General features: G+C 48.8%; 1 protein-coding gene across 4 annotated transcripts in view; it reads right to left on the minus strand.

Moving 5' to 3' along the window:
* Positions 1-24552, minus strand: part of BCAR3 (BCAR3 adaptor protein, NSP family member) — a 110179-nt gene that overhangs the window by 47426 nt on the left and 38201 nt on the right. Inside the window, exon 1 of one of the 4 annotated variants that reach the window (XM_059138573.1) lies at positions 3603-3829. The exons of the other annotated variants lie outside the window; for them this stretch is intronic. Within the exon in view, the coding sequence (XP_058994556.1) occupies positions 3603-3686 (84 nt within the window). The 5' untranslated portion in view covers positions 3687-3829. Of the gene's footprint in view, positions 1-3602; positions 3830-24552 lie in introns of those variants that run through there. 4 annotated transcript variants of the gene reach the window in all.

The raw sequence follows: 24552 nt of genomic DNA on the forward strand, positions 1-24552 counted from the left end.
CAAGGGACTGGCCACTGGGGAGGCAAACGGAACCGCAGCTCTGCCACATTCACACAGGAAGGCAGTTTCTAAAGAAAACAAGTTCCAGGAATACAGCCCTCGAGGGATGGGCAGATGGGACACCTTGGGCTGTAATGTGCAATCGGAGAGACTCCAAATCCTTTTTGTGGGGGCAAAGGAAACGACTGAAAGCAAAACACAGTGGTAGCAACAACCCGATTTCAGCTCTTCCCACTATAGAGCGCCAAGATGATCAAATCTACGCGTGGGAAAGCATGTGCTTAAAACCCATTGCCTTCTAGCCATGACTTCTCATTGATAAGACCACTGCCACTGGACTTAGCGGCTGGCCAGCCGAGACTCCTGTTGAGGCTCCTTCTGAAACCTGGCTATTCTGTCCTTGCAAGGTAACTCCCACCTCTTGGGTTAAAACCACACTGCTTTTCCTCAGGGCAGTCATTGGTAAAAGTGGCAAAATTCAGCTCCTTTCCCCCTGTCCCCAGACAAGAAAATCAGAGGCACAGTGATAAGAAGAAGAAGGGGTTTGTTTTTACTGCCAGTTCTAGAAATGGGATCTATTTATTTGTGCTTCTCACCAAATTCCTTCTGGGGTTCACAAGGGACCTAAAGGTGGTCCCACCACCGGCTGCAGGAGGATTACTGATTCTCCAAAAAGCAGTTCCACACAGCCCCCTCACCTGCCTGTCCCAGGCCTCTCCTGAAAACTGAGGTAGGCACTGTTTTTCCCCAACCACACTGCGCTGAAGTAGTCATCAGTATCATCTCATTTTAGGTGTCAATGGTCTTAACATGCTATCGTAGAAAGGACACTGGGCTTGAAGCCAGGTGAGGGTAGATGCCAGTTTCTAACCCTTGGTGCCCCACTAAATGATTCCAGGTACGTAGTTTCTCTGAGCTCCCGTTTATCCTCTGTGGGAAGGGGTAAACTCTCAACTTGGAGCACTCGTTTTGAGACTCCAGTAAGACAACTCACGTGCATTCCTTGTGAAGGGACTACCAAGGAAGCTGGAAAGACTTTTGCAAATGTAACAGAATGACACCATGATCCAATGCTCTTGTAGTAAGTCCTTCAAAGCCGGGGGCAGGGGGCGGGAGGGGGGCGCACCTCCACCACCGTCATTTACTGTCCCCGCCCCGCCGAAGAGTGCTCACGCCTGGATGGGCTACGAGAGTCGACGTTCAGGGTCTTTTGAACTGGAACGTGCCCCAGGAATGTTATGAATCAGTAATATCTTCACTCCAAACTCTTTTCCACTGGGCATAAGCAAAGTAGCCCTTCCTTTTGACCCTCAACATGGCCCGAACATCTCATCTCTGACCTCAGCTCCCTGGGGGCCAGCGAGGTCTGCATACCCTTAATTCTCCTCTCCCTTTCTTGCCACCAACCCCTTGAGCCTTTGTATGCAAGTCCACACCAGCCCCTAAATACTTTTTAAATTCCAGCCAATCTCTGCAAGTAAGATTTTATTCCCTCTAAGTGCCAGGGTGACTGGTCTATGTAATGAAGGAGCTTTTACATTTTTAGTTTTCTTCCCATACAACAAACACTATTAATAACATTCTAGTTTCTCCCGAGATAATATGGATTAGACCAAATGGAAAGTTACCATGGCTACCAGAGTGTTATTTTTGGTATGAGAAATACATGCCAAGGGAAGCAGCCTACACGGTCACGAACTGGAGCCTTGTTTCCGCTTTGCTATCAGGCAATCAATCCCAATTTAATTCTGAAACCCTAATTGCAGCGGAAACTAATTATGAGTGGCAAGACCTGAAACCCCTAATTAAAGTCCAAGTCAATAAAGCGATGCAGTGTGATCACTGGGGCGACACTGGCAGGTACTGAGGCCCAGGACGACTTTCTTCCCCAGGTGACTACTGAAATGAGACAGGGCAGGGAAGCGCACCCCGAGGCTCGGTGGGGGACCCTAAACTGGGTCTGGAAGCACCAGTTTCTGGTGAGAGAGCAAACCAGGTCCTCTCTCTGTGCTAAGAAGATGCACCAAGCTGGGGGCAAGGTGAGAAGCCCCGGGTGGAAGGGAGGTGTTTCTACGGCCGGTCAACCCCCAAGAGTGGTCAGGAGGAGGCCAGGGAGGGAGAAGCTGAGGGACAGCGGCACACCATACATCACTGTGGTCTTCCTGTGCAGGCAGAAGGGACGGGGCATCCAAACAGAATCTCATCACTCAGACCCATTTATTTAGGGGCTGTTTCCTCACATACCAATGCTGACTTGCACTTTTCTGAATTAGCAGAGGTTGGCTTATGAAAGGACTTCTCTTAGAGTGAAATCCTACTGCCAACTGGAAGCACATGGTCCCTTTGGGACCTCCGGGTCTATCTTTGACAGCTTTACAACCCCATTAATGGCATGACTTCATCTACCCGACGCTAGAATGATCCATATTTAGGCCAGAAACCACACGGTCCTCATATCACCCCACTGGGTTCCAGGATAGAGAGGGCCTCTTCAGTCAGGGAGGAAACACTTTTAACTGATGATTAATTGCTCATCCCCCTCCAAACTCCTTGACAAAGAGACAAAAACGAACTTTGCTAAATGGTTAGAAAGCTTCTCTGAACACTCCAACAGGGCAGTAAAATCAGAAGAAACCTAACCTCTTCTCGCTCAGTGTCTGTTCTCCTACAAAGGGCTCTTTCTCCCTTTAGCAGGTTTTCCTGTTACATTTTCCGGAGAGTTCTTTTAAGCATTATTGAGAAGGAAGCAGAACATCATAACTCTGCTGTAGCTCTTTCAATTGCACGAAGTCAGTCAGTCCCTCAGGAGACAGAGCTCCACCATCGGGAGGGGGGAGAATTTCATGAGACTTCAGATTTCTATTTCCCACGAATAAGGGAGGGCTGTGGTCAAGCTAACGGCTGATGGCGATTTTTTTCCAAGGCAGACAAACCCTGCGGATCAATGAGAGCCTGTATTAATCCTCATTCTTAGTGTTGTCCCAGGCAGGCAACACAGAACACAGGTCTCGTCTTGAATTAGTCAAATGAGGTTCTTTGAGGATTTTCATCAAAATAAACAGTGTTCCGACGTATTACGCAAAACCTTTGGCACTGGTGTCTCGTAACAAAGGTTCCAGATGAGAGCAATAAAGACAAGGCGGTTCCAAACACTGAAATTGTTTTGGAACCTGGCTGAGATTGGAGAGAAGGTATTTCGTGGCTTCTGTGGGTTCTAGACACTACTGACTTCATGCCCCAGCCAGCTCACAGTCACGGCGAACAAGGGGAGAGAGAGCGATGCAAAGACAGAAAGAAGAAAAACAGGTCCATCCTACTGAGTTACTTTGGTATAGAATTCCACCCAAGGAGACTGAAAGTGTCCTGAAAAACAGAGCTTCTTCCCCAAACACAGAATCGGAGCCCCCCTCTGTGCAGCTGCGTTCCGTTTCCAGGGGAGGGAGGCCCATTACGGGGGGCTTAGCAAGATCTACCCACCAAACAAAGTGCCTCTGCTCCATGGCCAGCAGGCTGCAAACTTTTTCTGGGGCCTTTTAGAAGACTAACACTTTCAGGTCTCCCCAAACAATCTCCAGTGCATCTTATCTCAAAGCCGCACCTACCTTGGCTCCAAGGAATGACCGGCGGTGATAGAAGCAGCACAGGGCCGCCGACAGGGCGTGGAAGGCATTGCATTCCTTAGGCATCTTGCAGTGTCCAGTCCCTGGACCACACACTTTTTCTTTAGGGCTGAAAGAAATGGGGCTCAGGCGTCAGAGCCCCAGCCCCGCCGCGGCAGCCCTGCTGCTCCTGCCTGAGGTCCAGCGGCCGGGCAGCGGAGCAAGCCGCTCACTCCTGCTCACAGGCCAGGCTGGGACTTTTCCCCTCCGCTGAAGCCAATACGATCCGCTCATTCAATTCTGGCAGGCTGGACACCAGCCTGCCATGCACACAGTGCCAGAAATTCTCATGTGACCAGACTCGCTCTCTGATGAAATTCTAACCTCTCCTTGAAGAGCTTTGGGCTTTCGCTGTCCCCTCAATCTAGAGACCCGGCAGAAATCATTAACCCCCGCAGAGAGCCTGTCCTTCCCCAGGCCAGGGCACCAGGCAATCGGCTCCCGGAGTAGGGATCTGTATGCTTGTCACCCCAGCAGCTAAGGGTTAAGGAAGCACACATCACACCACCTTGTGATGAGACAAAGGCTCCTTTGAGAAAAGGACCTAAAAGGTGACTGGGGTGTAACTTCTCCTTTGGACCAATCCTAGAAGTCTGAAGACACAGGAACAGGGTCCCCATCCCCACTCTCCCAGCCCACCCGCGGCACTGTTTATTTTTAATTAGAATGCTCCTGGCAGCCAGTTTGTAGCTGATAACGTTGGCACAGCCATCACCGTGGGTAATACGGTCTTCTGGTGTTTAATTAGCACGTCTGTCAGCAAACACCCTGGGCGCCCCACACCATCCCACCTGGCCGAGCCGTCTGCTGGGAGGCTGGGGGTCAGGCTGTATACCCTCTTCAGACTCAACTCTTTGTCCCACTTCCCTCCTTCACTTCGAATACTTCATCCAGTGGTCCTCTCTGGCTAACCCGGATCTAGCGCTCGGACCAGGCGGCACACGCAGCCAAGCCAGTCTCCTGGCCTAAGAGGCCCTTGCGCCCACCAAGAGCCTCCTGTGACCTTTAGGGAACTGCTTCTCTTTTTGCATTCCAGCCAGAGTGGATGCTCAACAATTCTGGTTTTTATCAAACCCAGGTTCCTGCCTGTAGCTCTCCCTCTCCTGCTGTTTCAGATGTTACCTTTCTGTGGCTTCGGCCACTCAAAATTGGAATGTGTCCTGAAGCTTGCTCAAACTTCACACAGGCAGAAACTTGTAACGAGGAAGAAACAGAACCCATTCAGTCCAGAAAGGAACAACACCAGATGAGGCATGAGGGAGGTATGAGAAATATCCAACAGGATTAGTGTCAAATCCTCAGGAGGCCTTGGCCTTTGGACTAGGTCAAGTCGGCCTGTAAAAATAGAGACTTGTTTGTTCAATGCCTGTGAGCAGCCTCTGTGCCTGAACACGGCCTGAAGGGGCAGAGGGGCAGCCCTAATAAATACAGAGGATGTGGAGACAGAGCCACAGAGGGTCTGTCGCCACAGCAGTGATGGGGGAGGGGAAGCTGACTTCCTCTGTGATCCCTCAGTCCCTGTCTTCTGTGATTTTGGAGGCCAGATGCGTAGTCCTGGGGGCTCCACCCCAGGGAAGTCCACCCAAGAACCTAGAAGCAAGCATCAAGGGTGGTAGAGGTCACAGGGCCCTTGGAGATGGTCCAGTTGGTGGGTCGATACTGTCCTCCAAGATCCATATACTGTATCCATGAACAAGCGTTTGCTGTTTGCCCTGGTTTCTATTAGAAAGGGTTCAAAGGTAAGTCCTCTTGAGCAGCGAGGGCCCATGACCTGTAGGGATGACTCATCCCTGAGGCCTACAGCCACCAGGTAAGGCGCCCAGTGTTTACCTGCTCAGCCCCACTGCCAGGAGACATGCTCTGCCAGCCTAAGAAACTCCCCCAAGGGGCTACAAAAAAGCACCATCCCCAGTGTGGGATGAGGAAAGAGAGCAGCTCCTTAAACCCCACACAGAAATTCAGAGAGATTGGCCAAAGCTTTTGACCTCATACCCTCCCCTCAGAAAATCTGAATGGAGTGCACTCCTGAAAGAAATATGCAAATAATGCAGACTTGTAAATGACCAAGAATTATGTCATCAAGTGCTCTGGGGCCAGGGAAAAAGCGACACAAGAAAAAGACCCTCAGGTCACTGTAGAATCATGGTTCTTGTCACTTGAGGCTTTCTCGGTCTACTCTAAGAAATGTCCTCCAAATGCCCAAAGAATTGGTTGTCAGGATTAAAGAAGGGGCTAATCTTATTAGGTAACTGTTTCCTAAGCACTTTTTTTTTTTTTTTAAAGATTTTATTTATTTTATTTGACAGAGAGAGAGATCACAAGTAGGCAGAGAGGCAGGCAGAGACAGAGGGGGAAGCAGGCTCCCTGCTGAGCAGAGGGCCCGATGCGGGGCTCGATCCCAGGACACTGAGATCATGACCTGAGCCGAAGGCAGCGGCTTTAATCCACTGAGCCACCCAGGCGCCCCACCTAAGCACTTTTTAAAAACAGATTTGAGAGAGAGAGAAAGAGAGTGAGCCTGCACATAAGCGGTAGGGAGGAGCAGAGGGAGAGGGAGAGAAGCAGACTCCCCAATGAGTGCAGAGCCCAATGCAGAGCTTGATCTCATGACCCTGAGATCATGACCTAAGACTAAACCAAGAGTCCAATGCTCAACTGACTGAGCCACTCAGGCACCTTGTTACTTTTTAATTTTTCTGCTCCACAGCAAAAATAATTTCTGAAACATCACTCAAAGGTATTAATAAATTTCTCCTGAAATGGCCAAGGAGTGAGACTAAAATAATGCATCGCTGTTGCAACGAAAGACAGTAACCACATGAATTTGCAAAGTGCCCTTTACTGACTTGTTATGTTTTTCAATATCTGCATCCATAGTGATCAATTCTCCCACATTCTCCCGTCAGTGATTATTCTCTTCCAGTTACAAAGAAACTGAAGACTAGGACAGCATGTCACTCAGCAGAGAACGGACAAAGGACTAGGGATTCTAGCGTGTGATTGCAGAGTCTGGTATGTAATCACAAGGAAACACAAATGAGAGATTTTCTTTAATGTCTTATAGTTAAACCCGTAACTCACACAGCCCCATGAAAAGGCGGTGACCTGGGGCAGGGGGTCACTCTCTGATGATTTGCTGCATGTGATTTAAGACCAAATTTGGATTCAGAATTTTCTACACACCATGCTCTTCGCAGGACAGGGGTCAGCATCTCTAGTGCAGCCCCAGGGACTGATAGGGAGTGGTGCTGGCAGCACCCACAACTCTGGGGAAACTGTGCTCTTTAGCCCCCGCCCCTCCTGGAAGACTTATTCCTTGGTACCACGGGACACACCTGTGGAGAAAAACCAGAGCAAGGCAGCCAGGTAGACCCCTTAGGGAGATTCCCATGCCTTCAGGTCAAATGCTGCCCACCCCATCTGGGAAGAGGTTTAAAGGAGGCCGGAGGAAGGCCCCTGCTCAGTGCCGTTTTCTCCTTGGGCAGCCCTAATACTAACCTGCCCTATTTAGTAACCATGGAAACAGGAGCTGCCTGCCAGCCATATCCCACACATCCCTGCTTCCTGTCAGCAGCAGCCCTTAGGTTGAGAGAGGCTGAAAGCGTGCAAGAGACCCTCCCCAGAGAGCCAGCGTCCTCACTAGAACATCAGGCTCCCAGTGAGGCCGCCCCTCTCTCTAACCCGGCACTGGGGGAAAAGTCTATTGGGGAAAAGATGTGCCCACCAGGTATTTGCTTTTACCTGTTTCAGGGCAACTGGGAAAACAAAGCTGCCAATAATCTGCCATTCTCCTCCCCACAGCCAGCCCAGAACCGAGGCATCAAGCCTGCCGTGCACTGAGGTGCTCTTTTTTTTTTTTTTTTTTTAAGATTTTATTTATTTATTTGACAGGCAGAGATCACAAGTAGGCAGAGAGGCAGGCAGAGAGAGAGGAAGAAGCAGGCTCCCTTGCGGAGCAGAGAGCCCGATGTGGGGCTCGATCTCAGGACTCTGAGATCATGACCTGGGCCGAAGGCAGAGGCCTAATCCACTGAGCCACCCAGGCACCCCCACTGAGGTGCTCTTGGTCATGGTCTACCAGTCCTGTGGACACTGACCCTGCCCACAGCGGGCAGCACACTGTCACCAGAGGGCACCGGTCCAAAACTGCAAGGGCTGGCTCATCCTTGCCCACAGGGACACACTCAGAGCACGAGTCAAGGGATGAACACTAGTCCTGGAGGTCAAAACAGCTCAACCTCTCATAGCAACCAATGAGACTCTACCCTCTCAGCAAGGTCTCTCTCTCACCTGGCTTTTTGGCTCCACTAAACCCTGGTGATCAGACTCCCATGAACAAAAACAGCTTTACTAAGCTAGGGGGTAAAACCGATGCTACTACCATATCCATTTCCCCAGGCTTCCTAGGAAAGCCGGAAGATTAACCTGGATGGGCCCACTCCTAAATATCCAAGACTGCCCTCTACAGGTTTGGCCCTTTGAAAAGCAGGGAGGCAAATGCCTGGGGAGGAGCCCTGGACCAGAAAAGGTGTGTTTCTCTGCAGCCCTGTCTCCCAAAACTTCCCAGATGCCTGGCCCTATCCAGCAGGCAGGTCTGCATGATTCTGAGCACAGGAAACCTGGAGGGAAGCAGGGTAGTGGAGGAGGGGTTCTGAGCGTCCACCCTCCCATAAAAGCCACAGGACCTGGGGGATTGAGGAGAATTTGCTGGGAGACCACTGAGGACGAGGATCAGCTGTCAGGGTTCCCCTCACGCCAGACTGGGCAGCTATAGGAGCTGCCGAAGAGCGCTGGACCCATTTTTCTGTATTCATATGCAGTTTATCTCTTGCTCTAGATGGGAATACACCCTGGACTCGGCAGGAGGAGGGTGGGAAGCACTGGCCTGGCTCTCGGGGCCACTGTGTGTATTGCTGTTCACTTACGCCAGGGAATACAGAGGGTGCACTGAAGTGCACTTGCCGGGCAGGGCTCCGGCCAACAGTCCCCCCAGATTCCTCAGGGGGCTGAGAGTATGGCTGTTAAGTGGCCTCCTTCGGAAGCGGTATTGATCTACCTACTGCATCAACAAAGGAACTAAGGGCAGTACTCAACAAACACACTTCTCTCTACGGGGTCTTACCCCCGTACCCCCACCCCGCCCAGTAAATTCCCTGTTCTCTAACTGGCTATTAAAATTGTAGAACTGACCATGGGGAGCTAAATCAGGTCAGGGCCCAGCCCGGACCTCGCCATCTTGCTCTATCACATAGAATTCCACCCCATGCGGCCCTCTACCACCACCTACTTCCTGGTATCACCCCAGAAATCCTAGGTTACACAAGCCCCATTTTCTGTTTTCAGCATCAAAGCAAAATGAAAAGAACAAGCATGGGGCATAACCCCAGCCTCTCCACCGGCAGGCTCAGACCGCCTCTGGCAGTCTCTGTCTTTCTTCAGATCCATGAAAACCATCGACCCTCCTCCCCTAGCAAAAAGCACATACTGTAATGCTTTATGTGTAATTTTAGGGAATACCTTGTCCCCTGAAGCTCAGCCATACGACCCTGGGAGTCTTATTCATCTGAGATGACCTAGCCTGTCCCCGCCTTCTCCCACTCTACCCTCACGGTGTGTGCTCCTTACCCAGAGCTGGCGTTTGCTTTTTTGGTCACTGTAATGCCTACATTTTCCATGCTGCACACTCTCCTTTCCCCTTTCTTCCACTTTGGTAAGTGTGAGCTATCTAAGCAACTAAGAGGGGCCACAAATGCCCCCTCAGACGTCCCTCCCATGCAGACCTGCAGAAAGGGGCCGAGGGGTGTCGGCAAAGCCAGAACACCAGGAAGGCTCCCCAGCCAGGACCAGCTGCACTGTCTCCCATCTCCCCTGCCCCCGGCTCCCCCATTTCATGAGCACTTCTGCAAAATGACATCTTCTGAAACTGAGCTGTGAGACACAGATTTGCATGTCTCAGAAGCGACAAGGAGGTAGCAGGTTAGAAGGACAGCCAGGGTGGTTTCAAGTCTTTGCTACTCAGCTAGTGAGCTTAACCTCTCTGAGCTTAAGCTTCCTCCTCTAGTTGACCAGGTCTTTGTGAGGACCAGGTAAAATAACCCATAAAGAGCTGGGCATCCGACACAGAGTAGGCACTGAGCAAATGTGAGTCTCCCTTCCCCATTAGGTCCTCCTGAGGGACAGATGCCCCACCTCAGCCACCTGTGGGGCCTGGGAGCCACGCCCCCCCCACCCCGCTGCAGCCCCAGCGGCTGACCTACCCGGCAGGCTGGTACAGCCGTGATCTTGAAAGCCAGGGAGCAATGAGGAGGTGTTTAAGAGTGGTCTCAATCTTAAAATATTTCTAGCTTTCAAATTTTAAGATCCCATATTAAAATTGCACATATGGTTTTAATCACACTTGCTCAGATGTCTCAGATGATTTCCTACTCCAGAGCTGTTGTCATTTGGAGAGTTGTTTGTTTTAACAGGCGGCATGTATGTCCACAGCATCTGCCTACTTGGCCTTGACCCAGGGGAATTCCTGGCCCATCCACAACTACTGAGCTCTCGCTATCACACCCCATCCCCGCCAGTTTGACTGGGGAACCTGTAGCCCCCTAACAGGATCTGGGCCGCACCCCTCCTTCCACCTTGCCCCCACACTGAGCTGGCTGCTGCAGAGCTGGGCTTCTGCCTTCGTCCTGCCCGATGCTCCTCCAACCTCACCCCCTTGCCTAGCCCTCCAGGGTCTTGCCCTAGGACTAGACCTTCCACAGGAGACCAGAGGCCCCCAGAGGACCACCTCCCATGGACCCCACGCCTTCATTCTTCATTGGCCCATATTACTGGCTCCTCTGATGACAGCCATTTCTAGAAGTAGAACAGGGTCTGGTATAGACACTTGGGTCCTTTGCCTGCTCTGTCCAGCCATTTCAGTGTCCACCCAGAGTCTGCTTTCCACCTCTAGGTCCCTTCCCCTCTTTCAGCCCTAGTGGCCGGAATTGCCAGTTACGATGCATTCTTCCAGTGCCACTCCATGCCCTTCTTCCCTCTCAGAGAGGCTACCGGATGTGTGAGCGGATGGAACAGGCACTGAGGAATGGCTAAGAAGGCAGGAATCCTAGGGTGCATGGCGGGGTCGGCACCAGGCAGGTGGTCAGAGCCGACTGCACTCATCCCAACCTTGAAAGGGGGACAACATCCATCAGAAAATGATCTTATTAATCTCTCCTGTTTTCAAGCAAATTCCAGCCACCTAAGTGAACTATTTCGGTGGGGAAAATACCTTGTTGTCATGGTCATAAACTGATTGTGGCCCTTATCATCAGTGACATATTGGTGAATTCGGCCTCCTGCCCAAAGAGCTAGGAGAAGCAGGCCAGGCCAGGCATTGTTGAGCTGGGGACAGAGTGGGGCTCCCACGAGCTCCCGGATATTGTCTACAAATGGTTGGGTGAGTAAGTGTTCACCAAGGTGAGGAGGACACGGCTTTTACCCACTTCCTAAAGAGCAATGGGACCTAACATCCCCACGGATCCAGAAGGACCTTCAGTGGTTCTTCAAGAGGGGGCTTCCGAGGGTCCTACTGGATCTTTTAATCCAGCGGAGAGAAGAGGGAGGGGGAAACCTTGGTCACCATGGACGTGAGGAACGACAGGGAGAGCCTGCAGCTACCATGACACAGTCAGCCCAGGAGGGCTGCAGACGGGAGAGGAGGAGACAGAAAGCCTTGAAGCCTGCCATGCCACCTTCCCGTCTGCCGCTGGAGCTGCATGACACACGTGTGACAGGAGGGGACCCCTTCCCTTCCCCAGCTGGGGCAAGGGCCTTGCTTGCCCACCACACTCAGCATCTCCTTTTCTCAGGGAAATTAGCTGCAGGCAGAGTTTGATAGCAGGGTCCTAGATACATGACCTCAGCAGAGGTCGGGCATCACCTCGGGATACACACACCCTGCAAGGTGGACTCTCAGCCCCCCTTCTTCCCCTCAGATGCTCCGGGGGCTGCCTTTGTCAGAGGCACCCTGCCTCTCAGCAGGAGCTGCCCTCACCCCTTCCCCAACCCTGGATAAGGCCCCCGAGAGCCAGCACTTATCCAGGCAGCATTCTCCCTAGTGTCTTATTTAATACACCAGGGCACATGTATCATTATCACCATGTCACAGGTGAGAGCAAACAGGACTCAGAGTTAATCATTAAACCAGAGTCTGGATCCCTGGGAGGTGATAATGGAAGCCCGGCTACCACCTGGTCACTGAGAGTACCTTATCTTGTGCAAACCCCAAAGGCAGAACCATGGCCACGACAACAGCCCCACCCTCCTACCCAGGGACAGATACCCTTAGCAACAGTGGCAGCAGGTCTCATCCGAAATAGCCCATCAGAGAGCTCCTCATTCACTCCTGATGGGAAAGGGTAGGACATGGACAGACCGAGGCGGAGGCAGAATCTGCAAACAGCCAGGAGGACACACAGCCCTAGAGCACAGGGGACAGCCCCAGGGCTTGGGGACCACCTTAGTGTAAGGAGAAACACCATCTAGGTGTGTTTCTCTCCAAGAAAAGGCCAACTCAACACAGGGTGTTGCATGGGAAGGATCATACTGGTTACCAGCCAGTTTCTTCACTTCAGTGAAGAGTGCTTCGCACAGTGCCGCCTACTCCTACAGAAGTAACATCCAGACAGTGAACACTCCTGGTGCCTGCCCGAGGTGGGACAATGGGCTCCTTTATCAGTGATTCAAAGGACAATCTGGGGCGCCTGGGTGGCTCAGTGGGTTAAGCCTCTGCCTTCAGCTCAGGTCATGATCTTCAGGATCCTGGGATCAAGCCCCGCATCGGGATCTCTGCTCAGCAGGGAGCCTACGTCCCCCACTCTCTCTGCGTGCCTCTCTGCCCACTTGTGATCTCTCACTCTGGGTGTGTCAAATAAATAAAAACTTAAAAAAAAAAAAAAAAAAAAGGACAGTACAATCCCCGGTGTGGGAGGTGCGGGAGGCGTGGGAGGGCAGGCTGCAGGAAGGGAGAGCTGCCAGGGAGAGCAGCAGGAACCCCTGTCCCAGCCTCTGGGAACATCACAGCAGCCTCAGCGCTGGGGTGCCTGTGACAGCAGATGAGGGAATTTCTCCAAGACCAGACTATAAGGGGAATCCAGGCCCCTCTGCTCCGCTGCCCACAGTTTCTCTACTACAGGGTGGATCTGACAAACTGGGAGGCAGGGGGGGTCCGTAGGAGAAAACTAGAGGAAGGGGAGTACAGGGTTTGAAGAGGCCAAAAAGAAAATATCTCTGCACCACCTACTATTCATATGTCAACATTTCACGTATGTACCCCACATAGACAGAGGCAACTAGAAATATAGCCCATTATACTGAAAATTCAGGCCAAAAAAAAAAAAAAAACGATGGAAATAGCAGTCAGTGGTTACTGCATTTAAAAGCTTCACCCCGTGGCATGTACCTTCACACTTGTTTTGGATGTGTGAGCCAATCAGAATTCTGAACACTGAATGGTTCTGGAGTGGACATAATGGACCCAAGTTACACCAATTGGAATGCTTCCCTAGGGCTTTCCAAATCGGAGCAGAAAAGAAGGTCTCCTTTCCCCCTGGACCATAAACTCCGAGATGAGAAGTCAGGACAGCCTATGCCCACATGCCCCCACTATATAAAGTGATTGGACTGAATGCGGCCAGTGTGCAGAGAAGCAGGTACAAGGCAGAGTGTGGACAGGCCTTCCTTCTCCAGAACAGTCATCAAGCCAGGCTACTGGACCCCTGTCCTGCCCCGGTAAACCTCCCAGCTTACATCATCAGCTTGACTTCACTTTACTGATGGGTGGCTAGATGAAACCTGAGATGGAGACAGAACGCACCGTGCTGGGCTCCACTGGAGTTCACATGCATGCGACATGATCTCCCTACCTGAGAAATGCTCAGAAAGAGCCAACCTGAGCCGATGTTACATGAAAACATGTATAAGGTCCATCCATTAATAACAGGGTTGTTCCCTCGTGTTTCAGAGATGGGTGAAAATGAAGGGTGGTTCACAGCCAACTGCAAGGATGCTCCATTAAAGAACTGAGTTGCCTTGAGTTCTCAAGGAAGAAGCAGACATGAATTTGCCTCCAGGAAAAGGGAGAGGGATTCATGGAGTCGGAATGTCCCGTGCTGCTGAATGTACGTGTGAGTTTTGCTCCCACACCCAGCACCCCTCCCAGGCTGGGGGAAACCACTCACAAACGACTCATTCAGCCCTACTCATGCAGGCAACAGCACCCTCTTAAGTTCCTGGAGGACATTTCCGAAGGCTATTGTGTCTTGTGGGAAGACGGAGGACCTGATGCAGAGGTAGTGAGACATTCACTTATTGAGGCCGTGTGGACTTTGCCAGAGAGAACTGATTACCTGGGAGGGCAACTCTCACGACTTCTTTGTATGTCAAAGAAAGGGCAACCTACATCACCCCCCAAATATATTCAAATCTTCCCAAATTTACTCCTTCTGTAGTCCTTAGGTGAACACTGTCCAGAAGAAGCCTTGGAGCCTCGGTTCTCCGTCTGTGTGGCCCTGCAGGGCTTCCTTCACCTCCTGCTATTGCTTTATTTACCCCAGTGAAGGGCCCCAGCTCCAAGCCTAAAGCACTCATTAAAGTGACCTGTGTCCTTGGCTATTTGCTTCAGGACTTATTCATTGTCAACACTCCAATGCCTGGAAGTGTTGGAGCCAATGCCTGAACAGGAGAGGAGCCAGAGAAGGTTTGGAGAAAGCACAGGGATTGTCCATCTGGGTCCAGAAATACCTTGGAAATAAGATGCACAAGAGGCACACATGCATATTTCTAGTTCTTTTCATCCCCATCGCAAAGAGATAGGGACTGCCACCCCGAAACAGTTCAGACCCACAGGGGCCTTAGACGTGACTTGCCACACAAGCGTCATCATTCTCACTGGTGAAGCAGGCTGGCCCTTCCCCGCAGCTAGATGAGGACTGGTCCCTTCTTCGGCCCCTCAGAAGCACCCTGCTCTCCACCGTGAGCTACCTGGGTTCCCAAATGGAGAGAGGCTTCCAGAACAGGTGACTTCCAGCTCCTACCACCTCTACGAGCCATCCCCGAACGCTCTGCAAACCAGGAGAGAAGAGGATGCAGCGCTGTCCTTCCCGAGCTTGTTCCGGGAAAGACAAAGTGGGGGGAGACCGGGCCACGATGGACGAGGTGGGCCACGATGGACTCAGAGGTTTCCGAAAAACACACACCTGGGCCTGGGAAAAATGAGACACAAACTGGAGCCTGGTGGTCACAGGAAACAGTCCATCAGCTTCATCATCACTTCTGAACAAAACGCTCTTTTGAGAGTGTGAATGGGGGCTTTATGTAGTTCTCATCCACGGGCTAATAAATATGTGAAATGCCCTCTCAGACCAGGTTCCTGCAGCCTGGACACTGAGGTCATTCAAGAAACAATTAGATGCCATCTGGAGAGAGCTGGGACTCAAAGGAAATGGTCTCACAGGGCCAAACAGCATGTTCTTGTTCCCGGGGTCTGACACATCCTTATCTTCACTGACATAAAGGACGGATGGAACTCGGCCAGCTAACCCACACTGGGAGCACAGAATGGGCCAATGTGGCAGCAATTAATAAAAGCTTAAGGACCAGGAGAATGTTCATTTTCAGCCTGCCTCAAGTAAATTTATCCCTTGACTGCACTTTTCGCATCCAAGCTGAGCGTCTCCGCCATAAACCAGACCTTGGCTTCACTGAGCTTGGGGTTTTCATGGTTTTAATATAAAACAATCAGAGCAGAACAACAACTGCCTCTGGACCAGCTCCTCACGGTATATAACGAGTGGCTCCATCATCGGAAACAGGTAGTATTTACAGAGGCCTCACAATCTGCTCAGTGGTAAACAACACACCCTTAGTTCTAGGATAGATTCTCAATCTTCCCTCATTTTTAAAAAAGGATTTTTTTTATTTGACAGAGACAGCGAGAGAGGGAACACAAGCAGGCTCCTCACTGATCAGGGAGCCAGATACGGGGCTGGGTCCCAGAAACCTGGGATTATGACCTGAGCTGAAGGCAGATAATTAACAACTGACAGGTGCACCTCTTTTCTCATTAAAAAAAAAAAGATTTTATTTGTTTATTTGACAGACAGAGATCACAGGTAGGCAGAGAGGCAGGCGGCAGGTTGGGTGGGGTGGGGGGGCAGTCCTTGAGCAGAGAGCCCGATGCGGGGCTTGATCCTAGGACCTAAAATCATGACCTTAGCCAAAGGCAGAGGCTTAACCCACTGAGCCACCAACGTGCCCCTCTTTTCTCATTTTTAAATGAAAATTTAATGTCTCTTCTGTCTTAATAATCAGTATTTTTTAAATATAAATGTTACTGTTTTAAAAAATACCCACTTAGCCAGAGGAAAAAAATATGGATTTAGATCAAGAGGAGCTGATGATCACTGTTCTCTTTATAGAGAGAGTTTTATATATATATATATATAGATAGATAGATCCTATATATAGGCTTTATAACAGCTCTTAAGTAGCGGGAGCCCCCCTAGGACAGCGATGTTGAAAGTGCACCCTATGCGCCCTTAGGGCCTTTTAGGGAGTCCATGAGGCTATTTTCATGACAATACTGAGACGTTTTGGGGCACCTGGGTGGCTCAGTCAGTTAAGCATCTGCTTCAACTCAGGTCTTGATCTCAGCTTCTCCCCCTGCCTGCAGCTCCCCCTGTTTGGGTTCTCTTGCTCTCTGAAAAAAAAAAAATCTATTAAATAAAATCTTAAAAAAAAATACTGAGACATTTTTTTGCCATTCTCACTGGGTTGACACTTCCACCAATAAGGTGAAAGCAATGATGGGGCACGCTGCTAGGACCTTAGCACAAAGCAAGGGAGAGTCACGACATTTAAAAAAAAAAATTATTTTAGATATTGAAGAAACAATTTTTAAGTACGTCTCTAAAAAAATCGCCAGTTTTGCTAAAGAAATCCTCGATGAAGCCATAAGAATTACTCGCTTTAAATCACAGAGGGACCTTTGCATCCATGTCTCTCTTTAATATTCTGTGGGATGACACAGGAGCACACATGTGGCCCTTCTCCAGCAGACCCAAGTACAATGGGTGTCTTGAGGGAAAGCAACTGTGTGTTCAACTAGCTGCTTTTGCATGGAATGCCATTTTTACTTCAAAGGATGTCTGACAAACTGGTTATTCGGATGTGGTATTTATCTGGCAGGCATTTTCTAAAAAAGGAACAAAGTAAGCCTGTCACTTCCAGAAGAACAATGGACAGTATTTGTTGCCAGTGATGAAACCTGAGCTTTCAATTGAAAAATCAGAATTTGGGGAAACTTGTATTCATGACCATGAACTTGACAGCTTTCCGATACTTTAGTGGTTTTTCTGATAACTGGTGATATAAATGAAAGCGACTTTTTAATATTGTATAATGAAATACATTAACATTTTGAATATCCGCCTAACTCAGAAAACCAGTATGTCTCAAATGCCCAATGCACGGTGGTATAAAGTCATACACAGGTATGTTCTAGGAGACTAGACACTCAAGAAATTTGCAAAGATATAAAACAATGCCATTTTTCTCATTAAATTTTGTTTTAATGATTTTGTGAAAATGATTATTTTCACAAAAATAATTACTGTTATTTTTAAATGAGTTAACTAAATACTTAAAAATTCCTGTATTTTAATTTCTAATACAATAAGCCAATAGTAAAAACACATAAGAAAACCTCTTTGGGGGCCTCAATAATTTTTAAGAGGGAAAAGGGGTCTTGAGCTCAGTTTAAGAACTTCTGCTCTAATATTCCTAAGCTACCGTTCTATGTAATTTTGATTAAACCCTAAGTTTTCATCATATTTATGAAGTAGGCTAACAGAGGGCTCTTTTTATTTTAATAAATAACTTTACCAGAAAAACACTAACCTGATACTAACTAGCCCGAGGCCAGACTCCATCCCAGGACAGGAGATCATGACCTGAGCCAAAATCAAGAGTGGGCTGCTTAGCCAGCTGGGCCCCCAGGCATCCTTCTCCAGTATTATGCTTCACTCCTCTGTGCTCCCATGTGCACCCAATATGGCAGGAAATCCTGAAGACTCTGTCCTCATATGAGACCAGAATGTCCTTTACCACCTCTTCCGCTGTCACAGGTCCAAACTACCCTGTCTCTCCTGGCATTCTCAACTCCTCTCCCTGTTCCTACCCTTGCCCCCCAAAGTCTGCCAGCAACATAGAAGTCAATGTCATCCCTACAGGACTCCACAAAAGTTACATACGGGACCCATGCAATCTGCCCTGTCCCCCTTATCACTCCCTCACATCAGCTTTGGTCACTCTCGCTCACATTCACCCCCGTCCTTCCAGCCCCGCTGGCCTCATGGCTGTTTGTTGGTGGAAGAAATGAACTCTCACTCCGCTCTCCCTGGGCATACAGGGCCCCATAGCCACAGGGTCTTCCCCCTCAGTCTCTAACACACTGATAATCTGTTTTCTACTTCACCTAATATCAGCTTCCTTCTGGCCATTTTTTTTTTCCAGGTGTCAAATCACAATTCAGATATAACTTTTCCCAAGGAGACTTCTTGGTTACCACAGGTTAAACATCAGATCCATGCCAACACCTCACACAAAATCTACATACAGTGTCACAGCAACTTAGAGCTTTTTTCCAAGAATGTAACATAATTCACTCTGTTAATAAAATGCCTTAACAATTTTAATCTGTACTCTTTAAAGCCAACAAAAACCACTTGTCTTTTTATATAATGTTAATAATTTAATATCGAAAGCTCCCAGAATAATTAGCCAAACGTTGCACTATTGTGACATTTTATTACCACTAGAGGGCGAAATTCAACAGCAAACGAGTCCAACGCTAACAGGCCTGGCTTCCCGTTTGGGAGCTGAAGAGTTACTACTAACTGGGACCCTATAGCTGATGACAAGATCTCCTGAAGAACTGACAGGTCTGACAGCCAGGGGCTCAGAAACTTGCCCAAAGTCACCTTAAAGAATGTATCTACTTCTGCCTAAATATGTGAGTATTTAAGATGATAACAGTGATCCCACAATTTTTATCCTACACCAGGTTGGCAAGAGAAGGTAGGCTGAGGTTAGTTATAAGAACTTTCTTGCTTTCCTTAAATAAGATCACTGAAGAATTTCCGGAAAAATTTTAGAGACGGGAGTGTTACTTGCTTTAGGAAACTTTGAGATCTTTAGAAAAAATCTCATTCCTTCTTCAATTTAAATGCCCTTTGCATCTGGTTTTATGTGGTCCATCAGTCAGCCAGCCAGTCACGAAATATTAAGACAAGAAAAGGTCCTTGCCCTCAGAACTCACATTCTAATGAGAAGACATTTGGGGTTTTTTGGTTGACTCTTTGTTTTTTATTAAAAAAAAAAAACAAAAAAACACACACATAGAATTCCCAACAAGTGCTGAAGCATGATATACGGAGTAAGGAGATAGTGGGACTTGGCGAGGCAGCTCTTAGCAGAGGCGTCAGGGAAGGTCCCTCTGAAGCAATGACATCTGAGTCAAGAGGGACCAGCCACACCGAGCACCAGGGTGACAGTTACTACTACAGTATTTACTGAGTGCTATCTGCGTGTCAGGCACGGTGCAAACAACTTCACATGTGTCAACTAATTAAACTCCTGCACTCTCCCATCTAGTGTTAAAGAAATGGGAGTGCTGGAAAACTCTGGAAACTTGCCCAAAGTCACCCAACCAAAAAATGGCTAAGTTAGTATCTTATCTCTGTATCTGCATTAGTTTCCTGGGGCAGCTCTTACAAAGCACCATGGATTGGGTGGCTTAAAAACAGAAATGTATTCTCTGGGTTCTGGAGGCTAGGCGTCTAAAAATCAAGGTGTCGACAAGGGCTACATTGTCTCTGAAGGCTCTGGGGGCCACTCTTTCTTGCCTCTTGTAGCTCATGACGGCCAGAACCCTTGATGTTGTCGGCTTGTGCAGGCATCAACCCAGTCTCTGCCTCTGCGGCCACATGGCATTCTCCCTATGTGTCAGTGTCTCTGCACAAATTTCTCTTTTCTTGTAAGAACACCAGGCATTGGCTTAGGGCCCACCCTAATCCAGTGTGATCTCATCCTAGTGTGATGTATCTGCAAAGACCTTATTTCCAAATAAGGCCACATTTAGGTATTAGGGGGTTAATACTTTGCTATATCTTTTGGGGGAACACAATTCCACCCACTTTAAGCCATCTGACTTCAAGAGAAACTTTTATGCTAAGGCAAAGATCCAGGGCAGTGGGAAAAGCCAGCAGGGAGGAGTAGAGTGACAAAGGCAAATGGCAGCAGATGAGGTCAGGGGTAGACAGGCCACATGCAAAGGGCTCTAGGGTCCAGTTATAAAATGGGAATCTAGCCTGACACCATAGCTTTAATTCTTGTTTGCGTGGTAGTTTCCCAGTCTCTTTGCCACCTCTCCACCAGCCACTGCTTGGGATCTCAGAGGAGTCTTTCTCCTTCCAGTCAAGGATGAAGGTTGCAGCATAGAATACAAGCAGGAATCTAGCCTTTCTCCACTCATGGGCCAGACAAGGCTCCTGTGCGCGCTTCTAGAGGGCAGTTCCACGAGTCAAACCATCAAGTTCAGGAGGCCCAGAGAGAACTGACTTCTGACTTGGGTCAGGCATTGGGACAGGAGTACACTGGCAGAGCAATCTGGCCTGAGGACATTATCCAGACAAGCCCCAGGCAAGAACAGTCAGGGTTCAAGCACCTGTGCTGTCCCCACCTCCCTTTCAGGCTGCAGAACTGAAGGCGTCAGATGTGACAGGCCCAGTGGGGAGACGCTGCTCACAGCAGACAGGTCCACCCCGCGAGGTGCTGAGATGCATCTAAATCGTGCAGTGGGCTGCCACAGCATCATCTCTGGGATTGTATAAGGTCTCATAACCTGCATGAGGACTCCCTGCTGTGTTGTCAGGCAGGGGGAAAGTCCTGTCAATAACGCAAGGTAGTATCATGGAAGTGTCAGCGTGGAAGTTTTTGCTGAAAGCCTACTGTGCGTTCTTCAGAGGTGAAACAGGGACAGTGTAAATGCATAGGGTCTACAGCAGGAGTCTGCAAATCTTTTCTGTAAAGGGCCAGACAGTGACTATGTCAGGCTTTGCTGCCCATTCTGTCACATCTACTCAACTCCACCGTAATGGCGAGAAAGCAACAATACGTAAGTGAATGGGTGTGGCCGTGTTTCAATAAAGCTTTATGCATGTTGGAATCTGAATTTTAAAGTTATCTCATTCTTCTTTTGATTAAAAAAAAAAAAAAACATTTGATGAAACTAGATGTGATCGGGAGGGAGACAAACCATAAGAGACAATCTCACAAAACAAACTGAGGGTTGGGGGGGGTAGGGGTGTGTGGAGAGGGTGGTGGGGTTATGGACACTGGGGAAGGTACATGCTATGGTGAGTGCTGTGAAGTGTGTAAACCTGGCGATTCACAGACCTGTGTCCCTGGGCTAATAATACATTATATGCCAATAAAAAAATAAAAAAATTTTTTAAAAAAATCTGAATTGTAAAATCCATTTTTAGCTTGCGCTGTACAACAACAGGCGGTCGCCCAGATTTGGTCTCCTCCGGCCGTAGTTTGCTGATCCTCCCAATTCAATGATATCCCCAAATGCTCATCAACTAACGTAATGTCATTCCGGTAACAAGGTCTCCAACTGGAAGTTTCCTGTCCTCCCTTAAAATATTCACTGGCTTTTGGCAAGATGCCAGGCACTCTGTGAACTCTGGAATCTTCCCTGGTTTCCTCTCCCTCCCCTTCTCCAGTGAAGCCCACATGTAGCTGTCAGCTCATCAAATAAAATCGCTCTTAATTCTCTGAAAGGCCTCGAGCCCTTGCTCTGACTTTCCATGCCCACTGCCACTATCTAAGGTTAGGCTCCCAGGAACACTTGGCTCCTACAGCTCGCTCCCCCGAGCAATTACTAACACATGGTATGGGCTTCAAACTATCTGCTGAATGAGCCTGGCCACAGAATACCCACAGCTCAGCACTTTCTCCATGTGATCAGCAGTCTGAGGTGGCCCGTCTCAAAACCAAACATTTCTCCTACGGGGGGGTGGGGGGTGGGGGGTGGTGGCATCACCTAAGGGCTAAAATATGATGAGGTTTTAGATTGCTTTTTTAAAGTCAGGCTCACTGAGGTATAATTTACATACAGTAAGAGTCACCCTTTTGGGTACCATCAGGTGAGCTTGGAAACAACCACAATCAAGGTATTTCTATCATCCTAAAAGTTCCTTTGTTCCCACTTGCAGTCGACCTCTCCCCTACCTCTTTTCAACAACTCATCTGTTTTCTGTCACTAATAAGTTTTTATAGGCATCCCACAGTCCATCTTTTAGGCTGACCATCATGCCATCCTAAGGTGTACGATGGTTTCTCCATTCACCAGCTGAAGGACATCTGAACTGCAACCAGTTTTTAATCAATCATAAATAATGTCACCGTCAACATTCACATACAGACTTTTAAATGAACGTTTTTCATTTTCATGATAAGATTTCACTTTGTGTAAATGACCGCATTTTGAAAGACCCTGCAGCAAAGGATTCCACTGAACGAAGGGCTGTCCTCTGTCCCTAGTCTTCTGTTTTCCTACCCTGCCTCAGCAGTTTTTAAATCGCAGTGACATTAAACCTCCCAAGAAGATCCAGAAGAATGTTTTCGGGGTGGAGTGGGAGAAGTTTGGATGGCAGCGCTCTCCCGGGGCTCTAAATGGGAGTCCCCTCCCCCCTCCCGGGGCTGCTTCACAGTCACCGCGGGGGGGGGGGGGGGCGGGCGGGTAGGAGGGGGGCGGCGTTTGATCTCCGGCTCCCCCAGGACGGCGCTGGCCCTGCGGATGTGCACACTCAGGCAAAAACCTGCAGAGCCAGCCAATCGCGCCGTTATTTGGTTCCTATAACTTGCTAAAATCTCACGGAATGTACAGCGTACCATTGTTTTTGTAAGTCCCTTTCATGGCTTTGTCAGCGGGCTAATTCAGAGCAGACTGGCCTGTTTTCTCTGCTGGAAGAAAAGGCGTTCGTCCAATGCAGCTATTTAACCGTGACCATGGCTGCGGCCATCTTGAGCACAAAGCGGGAGCCGCAGCCTCCCCGGCCCCTCTGCCAGGAGCTCCCCAACGCCTGCGTGCACTTATTCTTGGCTCTGGAATTCGCATAATTACTCCTCTTTTAATCCACTGGGTGACCTAATGTAGCCTGAGGCCGGGCTGCAGGAAGAGGCCTTGCGGAGATCTGAGCCTTGAGCAGCCTGTCCTATCTCTAAGGCCCTCTCCGAAAGAGCATTTCAGTGCGTTAACCCCCTCAAGGACTGATTGCCAAAGCACTCAGGCTGGGGAGCTGCTCCTGGCGCACTGCGTGGGGAGGTGGCGGGGGCTGAGGCACGGGGAGGGAGGGGACGAATCCGTCAGAGGTGCAGGTCCCCACGCAGGATAATGGCTCCAGTCCTGTCCCTTCTCCCAGCCTGCGAAGCTCAGAAACTGCAGATCGTTTCATAAAAGCTCACAAGTGGTTCTAGCAAGAATCCACCCAGGCTGCCTATAAAAGAAAGGATATTTGTTCACTAGGAGGCTAACCAGGGACAAAAGGCTGCATTCCGTCTTGACACTTGCTAACTGCGGTCGCCTGGAGAGCAGGCCTTTGTCCACAGGCAGGGCGCTGTTGACAGCCTGGCCACGTAAATAGGCTTGCCTATATCTTGGCTAATTTGAAAAACAGTCATCCGGATTTTCTTTTCTACTTGGGTTTATTTTCTAATTTATCTTTCTGAAGGGCCTTTAAAAATGAAAAATCTATCATAAACATTTCTTTTAAAGGAAAAATCACCCAGCTCTGCCCCAATCACCACCTCCCTAAAAAAATACACTTTAAACCATTCCCAGAAAAGAGATGCTTTATTAAAATGATTGTAAGGCTTGTATGTGAAGAAGCTAGAAAGAATCTTCAGTCTATAAGGAAGACAGGTACAAAGGGGGAAATGACGAGAAATAATATGAATTTATAACATTTAGTATATGGGGAGACAGTTCTTGAAGCCTAAAAAAGTAGCCCCAGGAAAAGAGTGAAAAGAATGATAAAGAGTGAAAATGAAAGTAGGTTTTGTAGGTTCAAGAAGGGGTTACAAAAGTGAAAGCATAATGGATCTGAGAGCAGATGGAGGAGTGTTGAGGTGCATCCCCAATTCTGTGAGGTACTATGATAGACCCGCACTTATTAGCTCTCACATCCTTGGTCTTAATGTCTGAGACACATGTTCCAATCAACATGCCCCTTCCACTCATACTGACTGATATCAAGAATGGATAGATTAAGAAACCCTTCCCACTTGCTAAAAAAAACTTTCCCCTTTAGCCTATCACAGGTCTAGAGGACCCTAAAAATGTTCAAAGGACATTAACCCATCCCCTGATGTTCTAGTTGTGACAAGATGGCGCCTATAGAAAGAATGTAGTAAGTCCACAGGCACAGAGGGTGGACGGGGATCCTCTCCCTGAGGGTTCTTCAGGGTTGTATAACTTGGGAGTCTGATCTGGGAAGGTTAACACCCTGAGCTATTATCATTTGTTCACATTTTAGTACAATTATTTTATCAAATGTTCTAAGCAGTTACTTGACACAGGTCTAAGAAACGACACTGAATAAATACATTGCAATGGGGGTAAAAACATGGCAAAAACGGAACAGGGCACTGAACAAGTCAAACAGCCCAGAAGATAAAGCCTTCCTCACAATTTTGCCTGCAGCTATTTCCTCCAAAAGCTATTTCCTCTGTTTAAAAAAAAAAAAAAAAAAGAAAGTTTTTATCCCCGGTAAGGTATGCTAGGTACGCAGAG

Source organism: Mustela lutreola, chromosome 10 (assembly GCF_030435805.1).
Source record: "Mustela lutreola isolate mMusLut2 chromosome 10, mMusLut2.pri, whole genome shotgun sequence".
NCBI lineage: Eukaryota > Metazoa > Chordata > Mammalia > Carnivora > Mustelidae > Mustela > Mustela lutreola.